Source organism: Delphinapterus leucas, chromosome 2 (genome assembly GCF_059928025.1).
Source record: "Delphinapterus leucas isolate spDelLeu-1000000601 "Yukka" chromosome 2, BTC_Dleu_Yukka2, whole genome shotgun sequence".
NCBI lineage: Eukaryota > Metazoa > Chordata > Mammalia > Artiodactyla > Monodontidae > Delphinapterus > Delphinapterus leucas.
The window spans coordinates 102506423-102534186 of record NC_143130.1 but is presented as its reverse complement, the minus strand read 5'-3'; the positions used below and the strand labels follow the sequence as shown (position 1 = coordinate 102534186).

The following is a 27764-nucleotide window of genomic DNA, read 5'->3' as shown; positions in this document are numbered from 1 at the left end:
CTGCCCTGTTTATTTTCATTTTTTAAATTTGCTTTAAAATAAAATTCACCAATTTTAAGTTTCAGGAAATACATACAGGCATGTAGCCACCATCATAATGGTATGGAATATTTCCACCACTCTAAAAAGTTCATGAGAGAAGTTGTAGGCTGTTCTTTTCCTGCTTTACAGTTAGTCTTTCCCCCAACTCCCAGCATCTGGCAGCCAGTTATTTACCATGTGTCTGTATAATTTTCTATTTTCAAAATGTCATATAAATGGAATAATTATAATACGAAGCTTTACTTGTATCCCACTATTGTGATGCGTTGCAGTTTTATTTTCATTCAATTCAAATACTTTCTTCTTTGACTAGTGGGTTATTTAGAAGTATATTGGTTAATTTCAAATGTGGGGGATTTTCCAGATGTATCTGTTAATTTTTGTATGTTCAGAGAACATACTTTGTCTGATTTCAGTATGATGACATATACTGAGACTTCTTTTATGATTCACAATATGGTTTATCTTGATGAATGGTCCACGTGTGCTTAAATGTGTATTTTGCTGCTAATGCATGAAGTGTTTTATGAGGGGCAAGTAGGGTGAGTTGGTTGGTAGTGCTGTTCAAACTTTCTATATCCTAATAATTTTCTGTCTACTGTACCTGGTTTAGCTATTACTGAAAAAAAAAAATGTTGAAAGCTCTGTGTATAACTGTGGATTTGTCCAATTCTCCCTATATCAGTTTCGTGTTGTGTATCTTAAGGCACTGTTATGGGTGCACAGATCTTTTAGACTGCTATGCTCTCTTGATAAATTGACCCCTTTATCACTATGAAATGTCCCTCTTTATCCCTAATAATACTCCTTGTTCTAAAGACTACTTTGTCTGATATTAATATAACCACCTCAGCTTTCCTTGAATTAGTGTTACCATGGAGTATCTTTTTCCATCAATTCACTTTTAACCTATTTATGTCTTTACAATTAAGGCAAGTTTCTTATAGAAAGCATACAGTTGAGCCTTCTTTTTCATTTTTTAATTGAATCTGCAAATCCCTCCCTTTTAATTGGAGGTGTCTGAATAATTTACATTTAATGTAATTATTGAAATGTTTAAATCTACCATCTTACCTTTTGTTTTCTATTTTTCTCATCTGTTCTGTTTGTTTGTTTTTTCCCTTTCTTGACTTCTTTTGGATTATTTTACAATACTCAATTTACTCTCCTACACACCTGTTTTATTTTTTAGTGGTTCTTTATGGTTTACATTTTACATCTGTAAGTTATCAGTCCACAATCAAATAGTATTATATAATTATGTATAATTTAAGAATCTTACACATCGTACCTTCATTGCACTGTACTTTCCCCCTTATACTATTTGTGCTACTATAATTATATATCTACTTCCCATATAAACCCCACAACTCACTACCATTATTTTTGCTTTAAATAATCTAGCTTATCTTCTTAAAAGTTAGGAGAATAGATTTAAAATTTATCTACTCCATTATTTCATTGCTCTTTATCACCTTGTAAGATTCAAATTTCATCAATTATTATTTCCTTCTTTCCAAAAAACTTCCCTTAATATTACTTGAAATGCAGATCTAAAGGTGATGAATCCCCCAATTTTTATTTTTTTTTGTGGTACGCGGGCCTCTCACTGTTGTGGCGTCTCCCGTTGCGGAGCACAGGCTCCGGACGCGCAGGCTCAGCGGCCATGGCTCACGGGCCCAGCCGCTCCGTGGCATGTGGGATTTTCCCGGACTGGGGCACGAACCCATGTCCCCTGCATCAGCAGGCGGACTCTCAACCACTGCGCCACCAGGGAAGCGCAATCCCCCAATTTTTGTACATCTGAGGATGTCTTTATATGGTCTTCATTTCGAAATTTATTTTTACTGGGTATAAAATTCTTGGTGACTTTTATTGATTTTCATTACCTTAAGATATAAATTCATTGTATTCCATTTTGGACAGCTTTTGAGACAAAGCCTATTGATTTTTTTTATCTTTGCTTTCTGTATAGAATTAATTTTTTCACATTGACTGCTTTTAAGATTTTCTCTTGACCACTGGTTTTCAGCAATTTGATGATAATGTGCCTTGTGATTTTCCTCATGTTTCTTCTGCTTGGGTTCATTGAAATTTTGGATCTGTAGATGTAGAGTTTTCATCAAACTGGAAAAATCTTTTGCCCATTATTTCTTCAAATATTCTCCCCATCCTATTTCCTAGGACACTACACCTAAGTTAGTCTGCTTGTTATGGTACCACAGCTCACTGATACTGCGTTAATTATTTTCAGTCCTTTTTTTCCTCTATGATTCATTTTTGACAGATACTATTTGTCTTCAGATTCACTCATCTTTTCTGCAATGTCTAATTGCTGTGTATTGTTCATTTCAGATAAGGTAGTTTTGAAGTAGTATTTGGGCCTTTTTATATTTTTTATTTCTTATCATAATCATGTTTTCCTCTAGTTTTTCGAGCATTATGATCATATTTATAGGAGCTGTTATAACTTCCCTGCCTGCCAGTTCCAAATCTGGGTGTATTTTGATTGATTTTCTCAGTATTAATCACATGTTCTTGCTTCTTTCCATGCCTGGTAACTAAGACACAAGGCATTATGAATTTTATACTGTGTTTTGGATTTTATTATTTTCCTTTAAATAGTTTTAGATTTTGTTCTGGCATAAGTTATTTGAAATCAGTTTGATCCTTCTGAGGCTTGCTTTTAAATTTTGCTAGATCAGGTTCATAGCAGCCTTTAGTCTAAGGCTCATGACTACTAAGGTGATACCTGTTTGAGGACTCTACCTGATATCTGATGTATGATGAGGTCTTTCCACTGGTGGAAACATGGATGTTTCCAGTTTTATGTGAACTCTGGAAATTGTTCAGCCTACTGTTTTTTGGGGTTTGTTTTGTTTTGTTTTGCGGTATGCGGGCCTCTCACTGTTATGGCCTCTCCCGTTACGGAGCACAGCCTCCGGACGCGCAGGCTCAGCAGCCATGGCTGACAGGCCCAGCCGCTCCGCGGCATGTGGGATCTTCTCAGACCGGGGCACGAACCCATGTCCCCTGCATCGGCAGGAGGACTCTCAACCACTGTGCCACCAGGGAAGCCCCAGACTACTGTTTTTTGATGATTCTTTCTTCAGCAGGAGGTAGCTCCCTTTCACACATATGCAGATCCATACTCCGCCAAAGACTGAGAGAAGCTTTCTATAGGTCTACAGAGGTTTCTCTCCATGAAGATCCCTCTGTCTGGTATTCTGTCCCACAAAATCTCAGCACTTGGTCTCTCTGAATTGTGATCTCTGTCTCCTCAGTTCAGTGAAAACTGCCTGAGCTCTCTTTGGGTTCTTTTCCCTTATGCTGCAGTGTAGAAATTACCTCCAGGCAGTTAGCTAAGACAATTGTAGCACTCACCTCACTCATTTTCTTTCTCTTAGGGATTACAATTTGCTTGTTTTAGCTCAGGTCTCCACTCAAATTCAGATTTCTTTATGGTGGTTCTGTGAATAGCGATGAACAGCATTCCTAAATGATGAATATGTTTTTGCCTAAATCCACAAAGCCCTTCTAGTCTTAGATTCTTGTTTATTAGTGAATCCTGTGGGAGATATCAACTTAATTCTCACATTTTGAGGAACGTACCATGGTTGCTCCAGCCCATATAATTCTCAGGAAACTCAAAGACTGAGCTAGCCCTTGAATTTCAGCTGGATTTGTCAGCCCGCCTCTATTTTTCATATATATAATGTAGTTCTTAACTCCTCCTGAGTTTCTTCCTCTGAAGAGGCAATTCTCACAATTTTATCAATGCAATGCACTAACTTGGTTGGTATTAATGGTTTTCAAGTCCAGGTCTTACCTCACTGGATTGTGATGATGAATTTAAACATTACAGTGGCAGCACAGTAAATGTATATTGAGTTCCAGTCCATGAGAATGGAACATATTGTACATGGATGGACTCTGAAAATGGTATTGTAAAGTAGGTGTTGGTCAGGGCTATAATGGCCTACTAGTCCCCCTGGTCCTTTTGCACTTCCTGTTTATAGTCTTTTTATATCAGGTACAGCTATAGCAATAAGAAGCACTACCTTGTATAATCCTTGATTGCATATTGTTAACCTCCAGGAACTAGCCAGACTAGATGATTAAAAATGAGCAGTGATCTCCTTTTGACCTCCTGGAATCCTTATTGCTTAATGTTTACTACTAAGAAGGGCCTGGGCAATTCCAAAGGTTTCCATTTAGCATGGCCAGTTAAAACAAAATGAAGGGACAGACTTAGTACACATCCCTGTAAAAAGGGTAAGGGCAACATATACTATTCACACATAATATCCATACCAATTATGCATTCAGGTAAAGATGAAATGACCACAGGAGAAGCTCAAGAGTTATATTTTCCAATTTTTAACCTTAGCCCTACTTTGGTTTTCTCCACTACAGCATTCCTATATACCACAAATTTCACCCTCAGCCTTTCAGTGCACAATTCCTATCTTTCACAGGGGTTACATAGGATACTGAGCCCAGCGTCTAACTAAAAAGTTTTGCATTCCACCCCAACAGTGTATGTAGCCTAAGATTCCCTGCTAGGGACTGGGCAAACAGATCTGACTTCTCAGTGTTTTTCAGATTCTACGGCTTTCTGAGAGAATAAATTCAGTCCCCTTTTTATTTTCCATTGTAAATCATGATCCTCATAATTGGGCTAAATTTCTCCAGAATAGATAGAATGAATTTGCTGAAGCATTTTAAAAGGTGGTGCCAGGGGCTTCCCTGGTGGCACAGTGGTTGAGAATCTGCCTGCTAATGCAGGGGACACGGGTTCGAGCACTGGTCTGGGAAGATCCCACATGCCGCGGAGCAACTAGGCCTGTGAGCCACAACTACTGAGCCTGCGCGTCTGGAGCCTGTGCTCTGCAACGGGAGAGGCCGTGACAGTGAAAGGCCTGCACACCGCGATGAAGAGTGGCCCCCGCTTGCCACAACTAGAGAAAGCCCTCGCACAGAAACGAAGACCCAACACAGCCAAAATAAATTAATTAATTAATAAACTCCTACCCCCAACATCAAAAAAAAAAAAAAAAAAGGTGGTGCCAGAATGCCTTTCCCATTTCCTAAAACTAATAGTGCTTTATTAGGTCCTTAGTAAAAACTCCATCAATTTCCTACTTTGTCAACCCATTTTTCATAAGTCATCTGAAACAGTAACTGGTTGAGCCAGTTACTGTTCTCCTATCTTTTCATTTCTCTCCTTTTTTTTTTTTTTTTTTTTTTTTTTTGCGGTACGCGGGCCTCTCACTGTTGTGGAGCACAGGCTCCGGATGCGCAGGCTCAGCGGCCATGGCTCACGGGCCTAGCCGCTCTGCGGCATGTGGGATCCTCCCGGACCGGGGCACAAACCCGTGTCCCCTGAATCAGCAGGCGGACTCTCAACCACTGTGCCACCAGGGAAGCCCATTCACTTCTCTTCTTTTTGCCTCCTTTCTTTTGGATAGCTTGGCAGTTTTTTCACAATGCAGCCCTATGCATGGTAACTAAGCCAGCAGATCAGTTACTGCCCTGAATAGTCTCTTGGCTTCCCAAGAGCAATGTTTTCATGATGACCTACTCGCATGACTTCATTATTTGTGCCAATGGCATCAAATTATGTATCTCCCTCTGGTCTTAATAAAGCCAGTCTAGGGTTAATTGTAACTCATACCATTTCTATTATTGCTTTGGAAGGAGTATTCCATTTGTAGTTCAGGGAAGGGGTGAGGCACCTACTCTTCTCAGGGTAAGATTGCCAAATCCTAACCATAATGCACTATAGCAAGTTAGTTGTCATACCGTTCAGAAGTATACAGAATGGACTGTCATATCATCCATCTGCTCAACCTAGATACTCCTTTCCATTCAACCATGTCTAGAATAGTGATATGGCTTCCTGATTGTTAATTCTAAAAATCCATGTCAATAATCATTCCCCAGGCTTCTGCTGCTATTTTCTATAAAGAGCACTAACTCTTAAACAGAATACTCTTAGCATTGAGTAGTCACCTGACCTTGGTCTCCAACTACCTGTACGGTATTTCTACTGATCAATTTAGTTACTTTGTTAGCAAATATATATGGAAGCAGAAAGTTTTCCAGTGATGGGTAAAGATAGTCTCAAGCTTTTTCTCCTACTACTATCTCTTTTTTTTGTTGTTTTTAAATTGTCCTGCTTTTACCGGGGCTGCTAACAATAGTTAAGCCCTCATCACCATTTTCTACCCTTTTTTTTCTTGCCAAAAGGTGTCTTATATATCTGTGGGTCTGAAAAACAAAATCCCACTGACTAGGCCAATTTGCAATAACAAAAGACTGTACTGTGAAATCAGACTCATACAAACCAGAGACCTTACCTAGTAAGGTCAAGCTTTACTAATAATTCCAAGGATACAAGCAATCAAAGGGCCAGGTGAAGCAGGGAGAGGGCCAGAACTATGAGTGAAGCTCTCCAGGTGTTTTCTGGTCACACTGAACCTGACGCGAACCAGGTCAACAGGTAAGGTCTCTAAGCAATGCATGTAGCTTACATCACTTACACAGAAAATAGATACCTCAGGCATAAAACATCTTGATTGATTTCCTATTCAGATAGTTACATACCTTACATGACATGTTCCAGGGAGCCATGCCCCCAAACCCAAAGATTCCAGGTTTGTTTACCAAAACCAACCACAGCAACCAGATACGTCCTGCTAAAGGCAGTTTAAAGATAAGGACTCCTCCCCACTAGTAAATATCATTAGTGATTTTGTTTTGTTTGTTTATTTTTGCCATGACATCTGTAATTAATGTTTATAAGGAGATTTATATGAGTTCTTCCTTTTTTTCCAGGGGACTTACCCCAGTTACTGGAAAGAATGGGTTACAGATCTACTACTTGATCTTTTGTTCCCAGTAATTATGGGATCTTCTAATCAATAACATCTCCTATGTCCTTGAGAATGAAGAACATTTTTCACTGTGGAAGAAAGCACAGATGGAAGACAGAATAATTACAGTCCTTATATAGCCCTAAATTTGATTTCAAAATATCATGAACTCCTGAGGTTATACATATACACATATATATATATCATCTCCCATTAAAAAAAAACCCAAGGCCTTCTTAAAGAAATGGATGTTCTAGGTCTGGGGCAGAAAATGTACAAAATGACACTATATGGTCATAGCAGTACTATTTATAATGGTACCAAACTAGAAACTACCCACAGGCTATGGAAGATAGAATGGACAATTCAACTGTGGTTTACTCCTACAATGGAACACTACACTATAAGGAGAAATGAGCAAACTATTACATCATTCAATAATGTGGATGAATCTCATAAGCATAATGTTGAGCCAAAGAAGCCCGACACAATGGAGGCTATACTCTATGATTCGGCCATATAAAATTCAAGAACAGGAAAAACGAATCTACGGTATTAAGTATCAGAAGAGCTATTACCTCTGGGAGGGCAAGGCAAGTATTGACTAGGGAGATATTAGCAATATTCCATATCTAGATTTGGGTGTTGATTATATAGATACGTTCACTTTTTGAAAATTCACCAAGTTGGACACAAGAATTTGTGCAATTTTTTGTATTTATGTTATACTTCAATAAAAGGTTAATTAAAAACAAAACAAAACATGAAGTAAATCTACATTTATTGACATGGAAAAAAAAATCTCCAAAACATATTGTTGAGTGAAAAAAGGCAAGTTGCCCATCAATATACAGAGTAAGATACTCTTCATATAACATTTCTATGTAGAAGTACTATGACTGTTTTATGGCTTTTTAAATATTACATATACACATACCAAAAAAGTGATTAAAAAGATGATCAGCATCACTCTGGTGGCTATCTCTGGGAAAGGGAATCATTGGCAGCAGAGGAGCAGATAGAAAACACATCAAATCTTTTCTGTAACCATGAAAATTTAACATTATATGGCAAGAATGTTTTCATGTAATACTCATACAATTAAAAATAAATATTTCTAAAAGGCAGGATTGTTCTTAAATCCAATGTGGAAACACTTCTTTAAATAAGTCTGAAAACCAGAAACCCCTTTAAGCACTAAGCCATTAATGTGAAAATTTCACGAGTTCACTCACGCCTGCAAGACACCAAGGCTGTGTAACACAATTATTCGAAATTTGTTTTTTATACGTCCATATAGAATCAACCCTTTTATAAGACCATTCCATAATCTCACGGGCCACAAAACTTTGCTGACCCCCTCTGTGAATGGAAAGGTCCTATTGTCCCATTTTTTGTTTAAAACTTTTCCTGAAAATTTTAAAGTGTGTGTGTGTAAGCTTGGAAACCTATATTGCATCATTTATGTTTGTGTCTTTAGAAGGAATGTGCCACTCAACAAATCTTTCTTTAATAGTGTTCTTGAGAATAACTTTCATCTTTGCACACCGATAGGCAATCAATAGAAACTATGTGCTGTAAGTGTTCAAATCGGATCTATACTTTTGTCATTGGGATGTCAAGGACAAATTATCTCAGTTTTATATTTTACCCAAAAGTTTAATACAGTTAATCACCATCCCCAACCTTTACAGAGAGGCGCACACACATCCACACACACAAATGAAAAGACAAGCAGTATCAGCCACGTACTATAATAAAGGTGGCAGTAAAGTCATATTCTATTGCTCTGTCTTTCTAACGGGGCAAGATCTCTCAGGGTTCTAATACATTCCATTTTCTAGTAGTAAAAGGGACAGAATATGTACTGTCCAGTGAGGTGTCACATGAACTTCATTACAGAACTATGCAATCTGAGAAAATCCAAAAGAGAGTGAGCGACAAAGAAAGTGAGAGAGCATATTCTGTATACATTCATATAGAAACTCATATGACAAATATATCCGTAGTGAGAACTTCAATCATAAGAGTTATTGAGCAACATTTTCTCAGAAATGAGAACACAACACCACCTCAATGTTTTTCTTTTTAACAGCTAAGGAGATCAACTGCATGTTCTCTAAATAAGGCTTTCCACTAAAGATAACACCTCAACTTCCACAAGAAGAGAGTAGCTTTGTGTTTACCAGGAAGAAATATTAGGGAATCTTCCTTTTAATGCTGTTTAAAATGTGAAATTATCTGTGAAATCTTCCACAGCTTTGGACCTTGTTATTTTAGAGATAAGCAAGGTGAACACTCTCAAATGAGGTACATGTTTTAGGCTTTGAGAACCCTGAGGCTCCAGGGCATTTACTGTAATAGGTTCATGAAATAAATGAATTGGGCTCAAATCCCATGGTTTCTTGAAAATGAATGTAATTATAAAAATTCAAAGCAACAAATTAAATGTGTTCGTATGTAATATCCATTTTTGAATCAGATTACCACCTTGCCTGTTGTGTCTATGCTAACTGATCAAACGACATTTTCTCAAACATGAATTTCTCATCATCCTCAACAAAAACCCACTACGCGGCTTATTTCTGATACCACAAACAAAGACAACCCTTCTATTTCAGCATTATTCAAAGTACGTTAAAAAAAAATACAAGGAAAATATCATGTGTTGTACCAAATACAGATTTTAAAAAGCTTCAAAAAAAATCAAACTATATTTTCTGTTTCCTATGAATATGAATTCCATATCTTATAAAAAGAACTTAAATTGAAGGACCACAATATAATACCAGTTTTAGAGGTAGTTATATACTAAAAAAAAAAGAGGCTCACTATTAATCACTTTGGTTAATAATCAAAAGCCCATTTTAGAACTTCCCCTTACTCAATTTCTTCAGCTTGTGACTCCACATTTTTATATTCTAAGTCATTCTTCCTTTTTACTTGTAATTGCTTATTAGTGAACTCAGATTATCTGTGTGGTAACAGACAGCTCCCTTGGAATTCTGGTTACATACCTAGAGCTGCTACTTTGATGATGATTGCTTGAACGTTAGATGATATCATCTCTCGGAGCAAATCTTCCTGGTTTCTTTGCCAAAGGTAAGCTAAAGGCTGGAGATTAAGCCTTTTACACCTATAACATAATTTTTTAAAAATCAGATGATATCTTAATGTTCTATACTTGGATCCATAGCAATTACTTTGATTTTAAACATACTGTTTCTCTCAAGGATTTTAGCATATAAAATACTTCTAAAAACACGTTTTGCATAATGAAGTTTATATATACAACATAAATATATTTAATTTCCATGGGCTATGCATAAAGAGATAAAAATGAAATCTCCAGGCAGATTAGAAACATTAATTTTAGTAAGACTCTAAGTTTAGAAATCTATGCAAAAAAGCTTGCAAATGCTAATGGATGTTTATTCTTGTTTTAGAACTTTCTTAGGTATCAAAATTGTGAAGCACAGGCAAATACATTTATCCTAATAAAATAATTATATATTGATTACATTTATAATACCTATGGTTATATGAATTATTCTTATCTAATAACTCTGAAATTTTTTTTTAAGAATTTGACTCTGAGAGGGGGAGGGATAAATTAGAAGTATGGGAGTTAACAGATAAAAATTACTATACATAAAATAGATAAACAAGGGTTTACTGTATAGCACAGGGAACTATATTCAATATCTTGTAATAACCTATAATAGAAAAGAATCTGAAAAAAATATATACCTGAATCACTTTGCTGTACACCTGAAACTAACATAATATTGTAAATCAACTATACTTCAATAAAAAAAGAGAAGGTAAAATAAAGATATGTTAATACAAACAAAAAGAATTAAGAAAAAGCATAATCATAATGACAGCAAAAAAAAAAAAAAGAATTCGACTCAGTGAAAAGAAATAGTAAGAACAAAAGTACATTCATTGAATACCTAGTATGCTGCAGGTATTGTACTACATATTTTACATTATGTTGCTGTAGAAAGAATGCAGATTTTGGATTCCAGACAAATCTGAGTTTGAAACCTCCTTCTACACTCACTAGCTGCATGACTTTGAAAAGTCAGAGCTAAGCTCCAGGCCTTTAGTTTCCCAGTTCATACATATGGACAAAAATATTTCCTTCCAAAGTTCCTGAGAAGAGTAAAATATTAGAAACTGAAGTCATTCATTATTCCTCTTTTCTTCACATTCCACATCCAATCTACCACAATGCAGAATATGACCACTCCTCACCAATACCACTGCTAACATGCTGGTCTGAGCCACCAGTATCTCTCCTAACTTCTTCCCATTTCCATTCTTGCCCTTTTAAAATCAGTTTTCAATATAGTAGCCAGTGTGACCCTTTTAAAACATAAACGGATCGTGGGATTTCTCTGCTCAGAACTCTCTCCATTACTCCTAGTAAATTAGACCTACATGGATCTCACCCTGGTTGGCTCTCATACCTCATCTCCCACTACTCTCCTCTCACTCCAACCTGCCACCCCTGGCCTGCTCACTCTTGCCTAACACACTTGCCATGTTCCCTACCTTCCTCACTTGCTTTATGCCTTTGCTTAAATGTCACTTTCTCAGGGAGGACCCACTGATTAAAATTAATGTAGATAAATTGATTAATCAATTAAAAGTAATGTAGATAAAAAATGTAGTACAATACCTGGATAAAATAGGTCTTCAGTAAATGGTAGTCACAGCCAAGTGCCTTGCTCAAGTCACAGAGTAAGTGGCTGAGATCAGATTTCAAATTAAAAAAACGTATCTCTAAACCCCATCATCCCTAGTGTCAGTAAGGTTTCCTGGCTGACTACTCCAGCACACACTGAACTCTTTCTCAGATAATCCCAGTACCTATTAAATGTACCACACGTTTAGTCATTTACTCATATATGGTCTTAGAAATATCACTCTTTTTTTCATGCACATATACCCTGACCTTCAAAGAAATCAAAATCTTCCTGAATGTAGAGACTTTTATCAGTATATAATTTACCTTTGTAAAATGTCCTGAGCATCTAAAGCAATGTGGAGGCAGTTAATAAATACAAAAATAATAAAACTGTAACTCTCCATGTAACACAAGCATTACAGTTTTTGCTGTCCTATCACCAATCTTTAATGCCTACTAATCAAACTTCTCTCCACCTTTTTCAGCTAAAAGGTTTTTTTTTGTTTGTTTTGAAAAAAATTTTATTCCTTCCAGGCCTTATTGCAAAATTCTTGATTGTTTCTTCGGTATCCCTGATCTTTTGGCTGTTTTTAGACTTAAGTCATACTTCTTTACCTATTTAAATTCTTTAACAGTTTAAAATATCATGGCTGGGGCTTCCCTGGTGGCGCAGTGGTTGAAAATCCGCCTGCCGATGCAGGGGACACGGGTTCGTGCCCCAGTCCGGGAAGATCCCACATGCCGTGGAGCGGCTAGGCCCGTGAGCCATGGCCGCTGAGCCTGCATGTCCGGAGCCTGTGCTCCGCAGCGGGAGAGGCCACAACAGTGAGAGGCCCGCGTACCGCAAAAAAAAAAAAAAAAAATCATGGCTGAAATAAGCTTCCTCTGTAAATCACTGTTGTATTTGAGCTTGTGACATCTATTAGGTGCTTCATACCTTGAAAATATAATGATGCAACACTAACTACAAATTGAAGATCAGCTAATTCAAAACTGAGTTTGTAGACCAACAGGCTCCCAATAACACTGCTTTACAATTTTCAAGGATTATTACAGATGTGCTTTATGGTATATAATCTGGGCATCTTAAACCATGTGTTGAAGTGCACCTGAGACTGCATTTTGAGAAATAGCTTGCCTCTACCTATGAGTAATCAATGGGCCCTTCTCCCATTTAGATATTGCTATAAGGCAGCTTCACCTCAGGAGCACATTTTCATTCAGCTCCTTAAAGCTTTCATAAATAGATGTCAGCCCTATTTGCAGCTTGGCTACCCAGTGAACCATGTAGGTTTGAACTTATTCAAAAACAAAGATTTTTAAACAAAATAATTCTCAGAGAACATGACTTAAAACTTGATGAGAATAATATTATTTTTAACATATGGCTAAGGGATATGCAATCCATCTCCATCTATAAATCAGCTGTTCTCAAATGTAGGCAGACAGAATGTAAGGAAAACTTTTTCCAAATACACGTTTGACCTCCTCCCCTACTTCCACCTCCACTCTCCATTCTCCAGAGATTCTGATAGTCCCCCAAATATGAGATCATCATACTTCTTTTTGTTTATTTATTCTTTGCCCTGCTTTCCCTTCATTTACTTTTAAAATTCTATACATTTAACTGCCTTAAATTCATTGTGGAATTAGAGAGAAAATAAATAAAATAAAAAATAAAACAAGTTTTCAAGTCTATTAATATGAAAGTTTTTAATGAGATAGTCAATATGAATGTTTCTTTGTCAAGAACATGAAACAATTACATAAATACAGCCCTTATGTTATTTTCATTTACCCTTTTAAATGGCAAAATCATTTATTTCTACGTCGAATGTGCTCAGGATTAATAGTGAAGTCCTTATTTTCTGTTTTGATAATATAATGACATGTAAAGTCTCTATACAATATTTTATTTATCCGAATAAATTAAAAATGAAAATTAAATTCATTTGTGGGTGTTTTGCCAAGCCAACGTTTAATAATCATTATTATTATTATTTTTTAAAGATGTTGGGGGTAGGAGTTTATTAATTAATTTATTTATTTTTGCTGTGTTGGGTCTTCGTTTCTGTGCGAGGGCTTTCTCTAGTTGTGGCAAGCGGGGGCCACTCTTCATCACGGTGCGCGGGCCTCTCACTATCGCGGCCTCTCTTGTTGCGGAGCACAGGCTCCAGACGCGCAGGCTCAGTAGTTGTGGCTCACGGGCCTAGCTGCTCCGCGGCATGTGGGATCCTCCCAGACCAGGGCTCGAACCCGTGTCCCCTGCATTAGCAGGCAGATTCTCAAACACTGTGCCACCAGGGGAGCCCTTATAATCATTATTTTCATCTGACCTTATGTTTTTTGAGTAGATCAAAGGAGTTGACTATTTTGGTACCTGTACAGACAATGTTTTACTAGTACTACATTGCTTGGGAGGTGGGGGAGATGGGAGGAGCAACAATCTAAAAATTACTTTAAAGTTGAATGGCTTTTTATAGAAGTATTTCAATCTCATGAATATTTTTAGTCAAGAGCTGAATTCTAAGGACCAAAGAAGAGATTTCTTAATACATTTTAAAAAAAATATTACTGCACTTTTATTACAAATGATAAGATATTAAAAGGGTGTACTAATTCAAATAAGGAAAAATTGAAAATAATACTTTGACTTCAAAAAAAATCTTTGTTTCAATTTTTTATTATAAATAATTTATTTTTCCTTATGGTAAGTAAGTAAGTTTTCTCATGTGTTGATATAAGGATAGAAAAAAGTTAAAGTGCAACTTTTGTTATTTGGGGCAATACATTTAGTTTCATGGGGCATGTAGAATACCGTTATCTATTTATTATTTGGATACAATTATCTATTTATTTATTATTGGGGTATAGTTGTTTTACAATGTTGTATTAGTTTCTACTGTACAGCAAAATGGAATTCCCTGGGCTATACAGCAGGTTCTCATTATTTATCTATTTTATACATATTAGTGTATATATGTCAATCCCATATTGACTTTTTATTTATTCACATTCTTAAAATACATAAACTTTAAAAATATAGGACAAATTAACGTTTTCTTACACATTTTCTACTCGAACATGCTGATAGTCAGAGAGTATAGCACCTACTGATATTCCCTCTACTTCTTCTTTTTCCTGAAAATAAAGAAAAAAATATGATTAAAAAATAAATAACATGTGGCTCTGTATCATTTTTTAAAAATTATAAATGAAACGTGTTTCACTTAGAAGACCACCTTGAAACAGAATAACTTACTGGAAATGCAATCCACATTCAGAGAAAAAGAAAGTATATTAAAAAAATATATATTTAAGTCACCCTCTCAGCTCTGGGGGGAAATAATTATTCTTTTTACCTAAAATCCAAATAACTGGAGACCATTTTCCATGGAGAAGATAATGGCAGCACTTCCAAAATGTTTTCTCACTTGATATATTTTTAAAGATTCACTGATGTTTGACAGAAATTTCCAAGAAATTTCTATTTAGGGACAATGTATTCCCAGGTTGAGTAACTTTTTTAAAAAAAAATTAAGCAACGGTATAAGTAGACAAAGGAATACAATGATTTTAATCCATATCTTAAAATGATTGACATAGGAGCATCCAGGAAGCAGAGATGATAGAGGCATTGCCTGTATAACAGTACAGAATAGTGGATAAAGAAATCTAGGATGAGAAGGAAGCAATGAATTATTATCAGTAGAGCTGAGAACATCTAGCAGTATATCCAGCAGAGTCCCCCAGGGATGAGGACTAGTCTATCCAACATAGCCATTAATGACATGGAGGAGAATGTAAATTCAAATATGATCAAGTTTAAAGATGATACAAAGCTAGGATGGATTAAAAAGAAAAGAAAATCAATCAAGTACCTGGATGGATATGGACAACTTGGGGATTTGAAAGGACAGGTCTAAGATGAGATTTAATGTAAAGAAGTATAAAATAATACCCTTAAGGAAGAATCACACACAACACAGGTATAAACTAGGGAAATGTTATCTAGAAAACAGATATGAAGAAAGTGACTGGGGGTGATTACTAATAACAAACTGAATAGAAATTCTCTGAATAGGCATAAAAGAAAAGTCATCCTAGCCTATGGAGTACAGAAGAAAACTACTTCAGAGAGATGACTTCATTATTAACACTGGTCTTTCCAAGCTTGGAAACCTACAAAAAAGAACAATAGTGTTTCACATAAAAATAAATGTAATACTTGGAGACATTCTAAAATAACCCCGAAATGTCCTAAAATGATGCCATAATAAATAAACAAAAATGCACAACAGGAATCTCTCATGTCTTTGAAGATAAAGCCAATTTAAAATTTCCCCTCTAAAATGATAGAGAAACATCTTCCCAAACCTCCCCAAAATAAAATGATTCTTTCTATTAGATAAGGATTCCAGGAAAAGAGCTATTTCCTTTGCTTTCCTATTTCAGCAACTTTGTGAGAACATTTGCTTGTAACCTTTCTCTAACCTTCCTAGCCATTTTCTTTTCATAAAAGTCATTGTATTACTAGAAAAAAGCGTGGCATAGTGATCCTCATTAAATGCACATATGGCATAGGATCATAGAGTAGTGAATAATGTTATCAAAAATCAAAATTTTAGTTATATTCTTTTACCATATATTGTTTAACTGCCAAAAGAAAATATAAGGTACTGAATAGTATGTGTGTGTGTGTGTGTGTGTGTGTGTGTTTCTCTATAGATCATGAAAACAAACACAAGTCATTGGTGTTTTTCTTTCTAAACTAAGTCAAGCCACTGTTAAAATAATAATTGGCATTTACTCTCCACTTAAAATGTGTTAATGTTCTATAATTCTCATTTAATGTTCACTACAACCCTAAAATAATTATTTAATTCTTCTTAGTCTACATGCATTGTGAACATTGAGTAATACAGATAAGTAACAGTGACTAGCATCTAGTGAGCACTCAGTAAATATTTTCTTCTGTCATTATCATAACCTTTGTTATCAATAATACTACTTTTATAACTACTTCTGTTACTACTTCTACTATTACTACTACTGACCACCACCACCACTACAACTAGATAAAGGCCTAACTTGACCAACAAAGCCCTTCATTCCTGGGCTTTAATCTCTTGCTCATTATCACTTTTTAACTAGCTTACTAACCCATGATAGTTAATTTTATGTTGGTAAAATAATTGCTGGTAAAACATTATTTCTCTGAGGAAGCTTCTGGAAGAGATTACGATTTGAATTCGTAGACTGGGCAAAAAAGATTGCCCTAACCAACGCAGGTGAGCATCATCCAACCTGTTGAGGACCTGAATAGAACAAAAAGGTAGAGGAGGGGCACATTTACTCTCTGCTTGAGCTGGGACATCCATTTTCTTCTGTCCTCAGACAACAGTGTTCCTGGTTCTTGGGCCTTTGGACTCAGAGTGGAATTTACAACACTGGCCCCCTTATTCTCAGGCTTTTGGGTTTAGACTGGAACTATATACTACCAGCTTTTTAGGTGTCCAGACTGCAAATGGAGAGCGTGGGACTTCTTAGCTTCCATAATCAGATAAGTTAATCCCTCAAAATAAATCTCTTTCTATATATCTTTATATATCCTATTGGTCCCGTTTCTCTGGAGAACCCTGACTAATACATAACCCTTGACAACCGACTCTACAGTCCAGTCACAAATGTTTCCAACCTAGTGAGCCCTGAATAATCCAAGGATAAGTAAGACTTCTGTTGAATCCTTAATCATTCAGAACATACTACTAATTTTGAAGTGAGACCTATAAAAGATAAAAATCTATCACACAGTGAATCTACTCTGCAGAAAATACAAAGCTAAGCTCAGGTTCCACCTGAGCTACCAGACTACCAGAATAAAAGGTGTTATACCGAGGCAGCATAAAGACATAGCCAAATAAATCACCCTGTGACATAACTGAAATAAAAATAAATGTGCTGCAGGGACTTCCTTGGTGGTCCAATGGGTAAGACTCCACGCTCCCAAGCAGGGTGCCCAGGTTCAATCCTTAGTTAGGGAACTAGATCCCACAGGCATGCCACAGTGAAGATCCCGTGTGCCACAACTAAGACCCTGTGCAGCCAAAACAAATAAATAAATATTTTAAAACAAACAAATAAATAAATAAATGTGCTGCAGAAAACAGTTAATATAGAATCTGAGACCCAGAAATTTGACCAGATTCGAACCAACTTCCCATGATCAATCCCATGCCCACTAAGCAACCTTAGGTTGCCTTGTTACTGTCAAACCCAGAAAGATTATGCTAATCCATAAAAACAAGCATTCTCATCCACTTAACAAAAATGGTCTACATTATAAATCAACAAATTGGCATTCAAGCCTATACATTAGTCTTAAATGAATTTGGTCTGTATTCGTCTATACTAAAGAGACTGATAACTTCTTGGTACATTGTCAAAATCAAGTCTCTAGTCTGCAGAGCTATACCACAGTACTCACCAAAGTAATATTCCCAAGCTTAACCAGCCACGTAACCTCTTCTAACAATAATGCTAATTGTCATGTCATCATTCTTTAATGGTTCACCTAATATTAAAACATGTAACCAAAAATGTTTTATATGTCCATACTATGTACCAGTTTAATAAATAAGATTAGCTCTACTGTTGGGAGATTAAGGCACCAAAACTAAGTAATAAAGAAAGTGATATGAAAGCAAAAAGTTGGGGAAGGTTTCACAGAAGTAGACTTCAGGGCCTACTCATCAAGGATATATTTGATTTTATTGAGAAAGGAAAGAAAGGTAGTAGGGAACAATTCAGACAGAGTGAAGAATATGAACCAAGGCAACAAAATAAAGCATTTGGCATATTAGGAGGCAGTCAGCAGTGTGGGGTAGCTGGAGCTGAAAGCACACATCAAGAAGTGGAAGGAAAAAAGGATGGAAAAGCAAATTGGGATCAGATTGGTCAGAAATGTGGCTTGCATCCTGAAGGTAACAGAGAACCCTTCCCTGTAGAAAATTTTTTCTGACCAACTCCTGCGGTACAATTCACATACAATAAACTGCATCTATTTAAAGTGCACAATTCAATGAGTTTTGACAAACCCACACACCAGTGAACCTGCCACCACAATCAAGATTACTGATTACTCCCAAAAGGTACCTTGTGCCTCTTTGCAGCCCAACCCTTCCCCGTTACGCCTGGCTTTATACAATTACTGATCTGTTTTCTGTCAGTATACATTAGTTTACATTTTCTGTAATGTTATATAAATAGCATCCTACAATACGTATTCTTTGTTTCTAGCTTCTTTCACTCAGTGTGATTTTGAGGTTCATCCATGTTGTATGTGTACCCATAGTTCATTCCTTCGATTCCATTTTAATCCATTGTATGGATATGCCATGTTTGTTTATCCATTCACTTGTTGACGGATATTTGAGTTTAAGGTTCTTATGAATAAAGCTATGAATGTTACTTTATGGCTTTGTGTTAATATATGTTTTCACTTTTCTTGAGTCACTAAAGAATTTAACAAGTGAGATATGATATTTATAAATAAAAAGATAAACGTGGCGACAGTGTGAAGGACTGACTACAGAGTAGAGAAATAGAAGAAGGAGCCTAATCTGAAAGAACTGAAGAATGGAGATAAGAGGACAAACTCCAAAAATGATTTAGAGACAAAATTAGTAGGACTTGTGAACAGTGACAAGAAGCACACATGAAGCATGGGGCCAATGACTGTAATTTAAGTGACTATTAACTGAGAAAGGAAATATAGGTCTTAAAAGAAAATACTGAGTTTATTTAGCAATGTACGTGTTGTGTTCAATTTGTTTGCTAGGTATCCAAAGTAGATAAGACCATTAGGTATATTGAGTACAGTCATCCCTCCATATCCATGGGTTCTGCATTCATGGATTCAACCAACAGTGGATCAAAAATATTTTTTTTAAAGTTTTCTAGAAAGTTTCAAAAAGCAAAACTTGAATTTGTCGCACACTGGCAACTATTTATAGAGCACTTACATTGTATTAGGTATTATAAGTAATCTAGAAAGGATTTAAAGTATGGTAGAATGTGCATAGGTTATACGCAAGTACTGTGCCATTTTATATGAGACTTGGGCATCCTCAGATTTTGGTATCCACAATGGGGTCCTGGAACCAGTCCCCTGTGGATACCGAGGGATGGCTATACTCTGGTGCTCAAGAGAGTATAGAGGAAGATGGGGGTGCTGTCAGCATGTAAGAGAACTTGAAGCCACAGGAGCAAACAAGAACCTCAAGAAGCAGGACATAGGGTGAGAAGAGGGCTCAATGTGTGACCCTGAGGGTGCAGTGACTTGTAAGAAAAGAAGGAGAAGGAAAATTCAGTGAAGGCACTGAGAAAGAGTGGCCAGGATAATAAGAGACACCACCGGGATAGAGTAATGGTGTGTGCACAGAATTTTGTTAAAATTTCTCAGCAACCCTTATAATGTTTATCTACCTTGGAGCAGGGTTGAGGGTAGTAACGAATATAAATGATTAATGACATTATGTGCTGCTGTTTCTGGTACTCAGTGATGCTACTGTTGATTTTATTATTTCCTGAGTTGAACTTACACATCCATCATCGATAGTGATAATGGCCTCAGCTAAACAGTTTCCACTTGTGTCTGGGAGTCCCTGTGGCTTAGTAATGTGCCAGACTATTTAGGGCCCAGGCCCTTGTCTCTAACTTCTCTATTACTGACATTACTAATTTTTATTTTTATTTTTGCCTTCTTTATTTTTAACTACTTTATGACAGGAATATAATTTAATACGTGTTCAACTCTCCAAATTCTCTGAATTGTGTTGAATTTAGCAATAGATACTCATTAATTGATTAACCATATTTATTTTACTGAGGGTCTGAAATTTATTCTTTGAAGAATTTGGCAATAATATGTGTCAAGTGTTGTGTTCTTGCTTTCATTAAACATCGACAACTTTCCCCTCAGTGGTCATAACCAATTTCCTAATTGTAAAACATTGTAAAATACAGTGGTTCTGTTGAACTTTCTACAGAATTTGGTACTATGTATACAAGAAAGAACACAAGTATGGTTGGCAGACAGGCCTTAAAGGCTGGTTATTCTACTTACCAGCTATGACAACCTGAATAGGTTAATGTCTGTGTTCTCACATATTAAATAAGGTTAATAATATTTTGGGTTGTTATAAGGAATAACTGAGATAATATATACAAAGCCCCTAGCACAAATCTTGGTATATAATAGGAACTTGGTAATATTGTTACTTTATCTTACTTTTTCATCAAAATTCGGTTTCTGTGCACACACCATTGTTGTGCCTCATTATCACGGCCACTCTTTCTCAACATCTTTACCGAATTTTCCTTCTCTTCCCCTCTCTTCTTACAAGTCACTGAACCCTCAGGGTCATATACTGAGCCCTCTTCTCACTCTATGTCCTGCTTCTTGAGGTTCCTGTTTGCTCCTGTGGCTTCAAGTTCTCCAACATGCTGACAGCACCCCCATCTTTCTCTATTCTCTCTTGAGCATCAGAGTACAGTTGTCCCTTGGTACCCACAGGGATTGGTTCCAGGATCCCACTGTGGATGCCAGAATCCAAGGATGCTCAAGCCTTTTACATAAAATGGTGTAGTATTTGCACATAACATATGCACATTCTCTCACATACTTTAAATCTCCTCTAGATTACTGAAAATACCTAATACAATGTAAATGCTATGTAATAGTTGTAAATACAATGATCAGATAAGCTAAGCAGACATCACAAGTTTATTTGTTGCTTAGATCACTCTTTTTTCCCAATTCTGTCAATGTGAAACACACCTGCAAGACTGCTGGGGAGCTAGTCCAGGCAGCTACTGACCTACCTCACCAATCATAACAATAGAGAGTTCACTTGCAAAAACAGACACATACTCATAAACTGGTACAAAACACAACTTCATTATTACTATTTCTACACCTACTTGTGTGCAAAAGGGCAGTTATACCAAGGATTTATTCAGAAAGAGCAAATATATCAATATATCAACACTCTATTTAAGAATCCAAGGTCTGAATACAGATGATCAACCATGCTTCTCAGAATACATTTTAACTTCTGGAGACCAGAAATAGACCAAATTGTATAATGCTTACTTCTGAATAGTAATTCATTTTTCCTATTTCATTTCCAACTTTATACTTCCTCAAATATTTTTACAACATGTGTACTACTTTTCAATTAGGGGGAAAGTTATTAAAATCCACATATGCATTGCACATACTCATCTCTTATCCTATGTGCTGGTAAGCTAGCAGACAAAATTATTCATGTATTTATTATACAGTGATTTATAAAGGCCTATTGTGACAGGTCCTATACTAGGAAGGATGAAACACATTTGAAAACAGCACAGTTGCTAACCTTAAGAAGTTAAAATCTAGTGGTGAGGGATGTGGCAGAATGGACACATTAAGAAATTAAGTAAAATAAGTGACATGAGTCCATATAGAGCATAATGGACCACAAAGGAAAGAATTCTTGCTGGGGGAATGATATTAGAAAATACTTCTTAAAAAAAAATTATACTGCAAATACTCAACAGTCAAAAATGCTGATTCTTTGTCCTTCTTGACCATAAGAAAATAGATAACAGCTCCTTCTACTGTCTTCCTCTACCCTCCTTCATATTGCATTTACGTACAAAATCCACCAAGTATTTTTTCTTCAAAGAAATAAATCTGGATCTAAAAAGAAATACATACAATTTATCAGCTAACCAATCTACATAACACTAATCGTTTATCTCCATTTGGTACCCGATTGTGTGGTTCCATCTTCCATAGAAAACAGCAATCAATAATCATCAAAAAAATATGACCATGTCTATCTGTCAAGGCCGCGGGGCGGGTCCTGTGCCAGCCTGGCACCTTTCTTCTGTGGCTCCTGGGATGCTCACTGCTTTTGGCCTGGGCCTAGATCCTCAGAAAGCCAGGGTCCTCTGCTGGGTGGACAGCTGCCCTGAGGGCTCCACGAAGCTCCTGTGAGCCCAGCCCAGGCCTGGCCCTAGAAGTCCAAGCCTTTGCACCAGGCAGGGAGCTGCATCAAATTATGAGGACCTGCCCATATAAGTTTATAACCTAGTCCTAAAGCCTTATTAACTACTAAATCTTATTGACTTCTCTTAAAATCAATACCCTAAGGTATCAGGAACACAAGGATAGAAACAGGCTTCCACTCTGAAATGTACTTGATGTGTCCTCACACAAAACTCTACCATATAACAGTTAAAGGGCACCCAATATAGAGATTGGGATGATGAAGACATTCAGTCATATGGTAATAGCGATAATTACAAGTTTTAAAGGTAGAAATTTAGACCCAAATTAGATTTATTCACTCAATATTCACTTATTTTCATAATGAAAAGTTGATTCACAAAGCCAACAACATAAACTTTTTAAACAACTTTTAAATTGCAACTTATATAAATGAGGATTATTATTTTTTATGTTTTTTAAACAATTCCAGCTCTATTGAGTATAATTGACAAATAAAATTGTAAGATGTTTAAAATGTGCAACGTGATGAAAACAATCTGTCCCTTTTTACAGATGAAAACTAGGCCTACTTATTCCAAAGATGAGAAGATATGCAGCTTGCATTTATTGGGGATATTATTTTCTTTGAAAAATGCCTCAGTTACCAGTATTATTCTGTTAATGAGTTCCTGCCTGTTGAGAAAAAAATGAACTGCTGAATTCAAATGTTTTTCATCTGAAAGGCATTCTAACATTTTTAATATGAACCATTCATTAAAGAAGCACACTTGCATTATAGCTCTGAGTGGCGATACTTGGACTTATGGCAGCATGACATTATTAAATAAGAAACATTTGTGAATGTCAATGATATTCTGGGGACTGGATAACTAAACAAGAAATTTATGTGGCCAGTAAAGCACTAGATGATTTTTCCTTAAACTTCTAATTCTTCACTTTAGTAGAATTAGACCAGTCCAGGTTAGTAAAACTAACCACAGAAATGAATATTCTTTTATATGAAATAATTCTGAAAGTAACACTGAGAATTTCCAAGGGATATATTCAGGCGTCTGACTAAAATTTTTGTTTGACTTGTTATTGTTTTTCTTAGCATCATCAATATAAAATATTTCCAAAATGGGAAACGATCACCATCTGGAGTTCTTCCATGAAACAGTGAGCTCATGACAGAGTATTAGGTCACTAATTTGTAGCATTACTGTTTCCCTTTGTGAACTTTCTCAGTTAAATAGGGAAAAATTTGTTAAGGCTGGAAATTAAATGACAAAGAAACTGCAGAAAATCATAATCATTTGTCATTTATTTCCACTTTAAAACGAATGTGTATTCTTTTACTTTTGAGTCTCCATCTGAGTTGCAACAGTATGACACTCCTAGTTTGTAATAAATCAGTCGTTTGCTACAGAGAGTGTGGTGTGTTCCAACCTCAATGGACTTAAAGATTGCTGGTCATCCTAGACCAAATTCAACCTGAAATGAAACTGAACAGAAGTCTAGAACTACAATTATTTATTATTTTTCCTTTAGTTTCCCAAGAATATTCATCTTGCTAATAAGAAAAGGTAACATTTTGAGGACTTCTGTGAAACTCTAACAACAACATAAATAAATAAATAAAGGATTAAATTGTTCATCTTTGTTGGAAGAATAAAGAATCAAGAAGTATTCATTTCTAAACAAACAAGTTTGGTAGGAGGTGTTTAATCTGTTTAAAAGCTGCTTTCTGAACTCATTTTCTATGCTCTTAAGAAAACTTCCTTTGATTAGAGATAACTTTTAAAATGCAACTTATATAAATGGGGATTATTATATTTTACATGTTTTTTAATTATTCCAGCTTTATTGAGGAATAACTGACAGGTAAAATTGTAAGATACTTAAAATGTTCAACATGATGATCCATATTATTGTGAAAGGATTCTGACTTAACACATCTATCACCTCACATATTTAACTTTTTTCTTTGCATTTTGGTGAGAATATTTAAATCCTACTCTCAAAGCAAACTTCAACTTTACAATACAGTATTATCAACTATAGCCACCATGTTATATATTAAATCCTCTGACCTTATTCATATTATAACTGAAAGTTTGCACCCTTTTGCCAACCTGTCCCTGTTTCCCACATCACCCACCCTTTGGCAGCCACCTTTCCACTCTCTGTTTCTATGAGTTCATCTTAAAAAAACCTTTGTTTTTTAGATTCCACCTATAAGTGATACCATGCAGTACTTGTTGTCTTTATCTGGCTTATTTCATTTAGCATTTAGCACGCCTTCCAAGTTCATCCATGTTGTTGCAAAATGTCAGGATTTCCTTCTTTTTAAAGGCTGAATAATATTCCATTATGTACATATATCATACTTTCTTTATCCATTCATCTATCAACAATACTTAGGTTGTTTCCATACCTTGGTTATTCTGAATAAAGCTGCAATGAACATGAGAGTACAGATATCTTTCAGAGATAATGATTTCACTTCCTTTGGATATATGCCCAGAAGTGGGATGGCTGGATCATATGGTAGTTATATATTTAATTTCTTGAGATACCTCCATACTGTTTTTCCTAGTGGCTGTCCAACTTACATTTCCATCAACACTGTAAAAGGTTTCCCTATTCTCCACATCCTTGCCAGCATTTGTTATCTTTTGTCTTTTTGATAACAGACATCCTAACAGGTGTGAAGTAATATTTCATAGTGGTTTTGGTTTGTATTTCTCTGACAATTAGTTATTTTGAGTACCTTTTCACATACCTACTCACCATTCATATGTCTTCTTTGCAAAAATGTCTATTCAGGTCCTTTGCCCATTTTTTAAATTGGGTTACTTGGGTTTTTTTCTTTTCTTTTCTTTTCTTTTTTTTGGTTATTGAGTTGTCTGAATTCCTTGTATATTTTGGATGTTAACCCCTTATCATACATGCAGTTTGCATATATTTTTTCCCATTTCATAGAATGCCTTTTTATTTTCTTGATGGTTTCTGAGGCTGTACAGAGCTTTTTAGTTTTATGTAGTCCCACTTGTTTATTTTTGCTTTTGTTGCCTTTGCTTTTAGTGTCAAGTCCAAAAAATCATTGCCAAGACCAATGTCTAGGAGTTTATCCCCTATGTTTTCATCTAGTAATTTAAAAGTTTCAGATCTTACATTCAGGCCTTTAACCCATTTTGAGTTGATTTTTATCTATGGTGTGAGACAGGGATCCAGTTTCACTCTTTTGTATGTGGCTAACTGGTTTTCCCATCACCATTTATTGAAGAGACTATTCTTTGCCCATTGTATATTCTTGGCTCCTTTGTCAAAAATTAATTGACCATATATGCATGGGTTTATTTCTGGGCTCTGTATTCTGTTCCACTGATCCATGTGTCTATTTTTATGTCAATACCATACTGTTTTGATTACTAGAGCTTTGTAATATAGTTTGCCTCCATCTTTGTTCTTTCTCCAGATTGCTTTGGCTATTGGGGATTTTTTGTGGTTCCATAAAAATTTTAGGAGTTTTTTTTATTACTTCTATAAAAAATGTCACTGGAATTTTGATAGGATTGCACTGAATCTATAAATTGCTTTGAGTAGTATGGTCATTTTAACAATATTACCTTTCCAATTGAGCACTGAATGTTAAGTACATTAACACTGTTGTGCAATTGGCTTTGCATTTTTAAATGATTACATAGGAATATTGATCAGAAAAGTGTACAGAAGCAGAATAACTACTTAGGGAACCCAAAAGATAGCTAAGTAAGAAACGATGAAGGTCTAAAGTAAGACAGTGGTTATGATGATTACAAGGAAAAGGCAGATTTGTGATACAAGAAAAGATCAACAGATTTTGGTGGCATGTGGCTGAGAAAGAAATCCAGAATGCTCTCAAGTTTTTGGCTTGGTCACTTGATGGAGAGCAATGACGTTAATTTTATAAGAAATACACAAATTTGGGGAGGAATATGATGAGTACTATTTTGGACATTAAGCCTTACGTGTCTTTGGTCATTCAATGAGAGTTGTCCAGTAGACAGTTGAGTATGGAGCTCAAAAAAAAAGATATAATTGGGTGGTAACTGAAGCCATAAGAAGAGGTGGGGTCAAACGGCAAGGAAGTGTAGACTAAAAGAGGGTGAAAAATGAACCACGAGGAACTATAACATTATAAATTGGGTAGAGAAAGAAGGGTCTTGAAAGAAAGCTAAGGACAGAAAAACAGAAGGAAAACTAGGAGGGGAGGATATCACAGAAGACAAGGTCAAAGAAGAAAAGTTTACAAGTTCCCAAAGATTGGGAGTGAAAAAGAATAAAACGTGTCCACTGGATTTAGTTGTTACTGACCTTAAGAAGAGAAGTTTTAATGCATTGCTGTTGATGGGAACTAAGTTGAAGCAGCATAATAGAATGGGCAATGAAAAAGAAAATAAATATATATAAATATTCCAAAAAGATCTGTTGTAGAGAGATGGTGCAATTGCTAGAAGAGAATGTAGGATTAAGGAGGGATACATAATGTTTAGTATTACAAGTTCACAAAACATAGTGGTGGCACCACCATGAAAATCAGAATTTGAAATAACATTTCCGAGTTCAGTCTTACTTCTACTAACATACAGAAATGCTATTCAGGTCAAGAATGACACGACCATAAGAAAATGTATGTAGCTTCATCATCTCTAAAAGTACGAGTATCCTCCAAAAAGTAAAACAAAATGAGAAAACTTACTTTTACCTCAATAATTGTACTCTCAGAAGAAAAACTTTTTTAAAAGTTTCTAACTTTCCTTTAAAAACATGTCCAAAATTAACCTTATTATAATTACTATAGAAGCTGTGATTTATGGTCAAAAGAATATATGATTTTAAATGTGATCAAGGAAGCTAATAAAGTCCATTATTAAAAAAAGAAAACAGGAAAAGAGAAGACCTGAGTTAAAATACTCAGCTTTACAACATACCAAATAAAATCTTGTACAAATCTCAACTCTTATACGCATAGTTTCTTCATAAAATAAAGATGGTAATCTAGTTCATAGGGTTGTGTGAGGCAACTAGTATAACATATGGAAAAGTGCTCAAATAATCATAG

At 35.8% G+C, this 27764-nt stretch overlaps 1 protein-coding gene across 3 annotated transcripts in view; it reads right to left on the bottom strand.

Annotated features, from left to right (window-relative positions):
* The window catches only part of DPH6 (diphthamine biosynthesis 6), a 297783-nt gene that overhangs the window by 175774 nt on the left and 94245 nt on the right, over positions 1–27764 (bottom strand). For all 3 annotated transcript variants that reach the window (XM_089907393.1, XM_089907392.1, XM_089907394.1), the window contains exons 4-5: positions 14684–14757; positions 9938–10056 (exon numbers count right to left, since the gene is read on the bottom strand). In XM_089907393.1, the coding sequence (XP_089763519.1) occupies positions 9938–10056; positions 14684–14757 (193 nt within the window). The remainder of the gene's footprint in view (positions 1–9937; positions 10057–14683; positions 14758–27764) is intronic.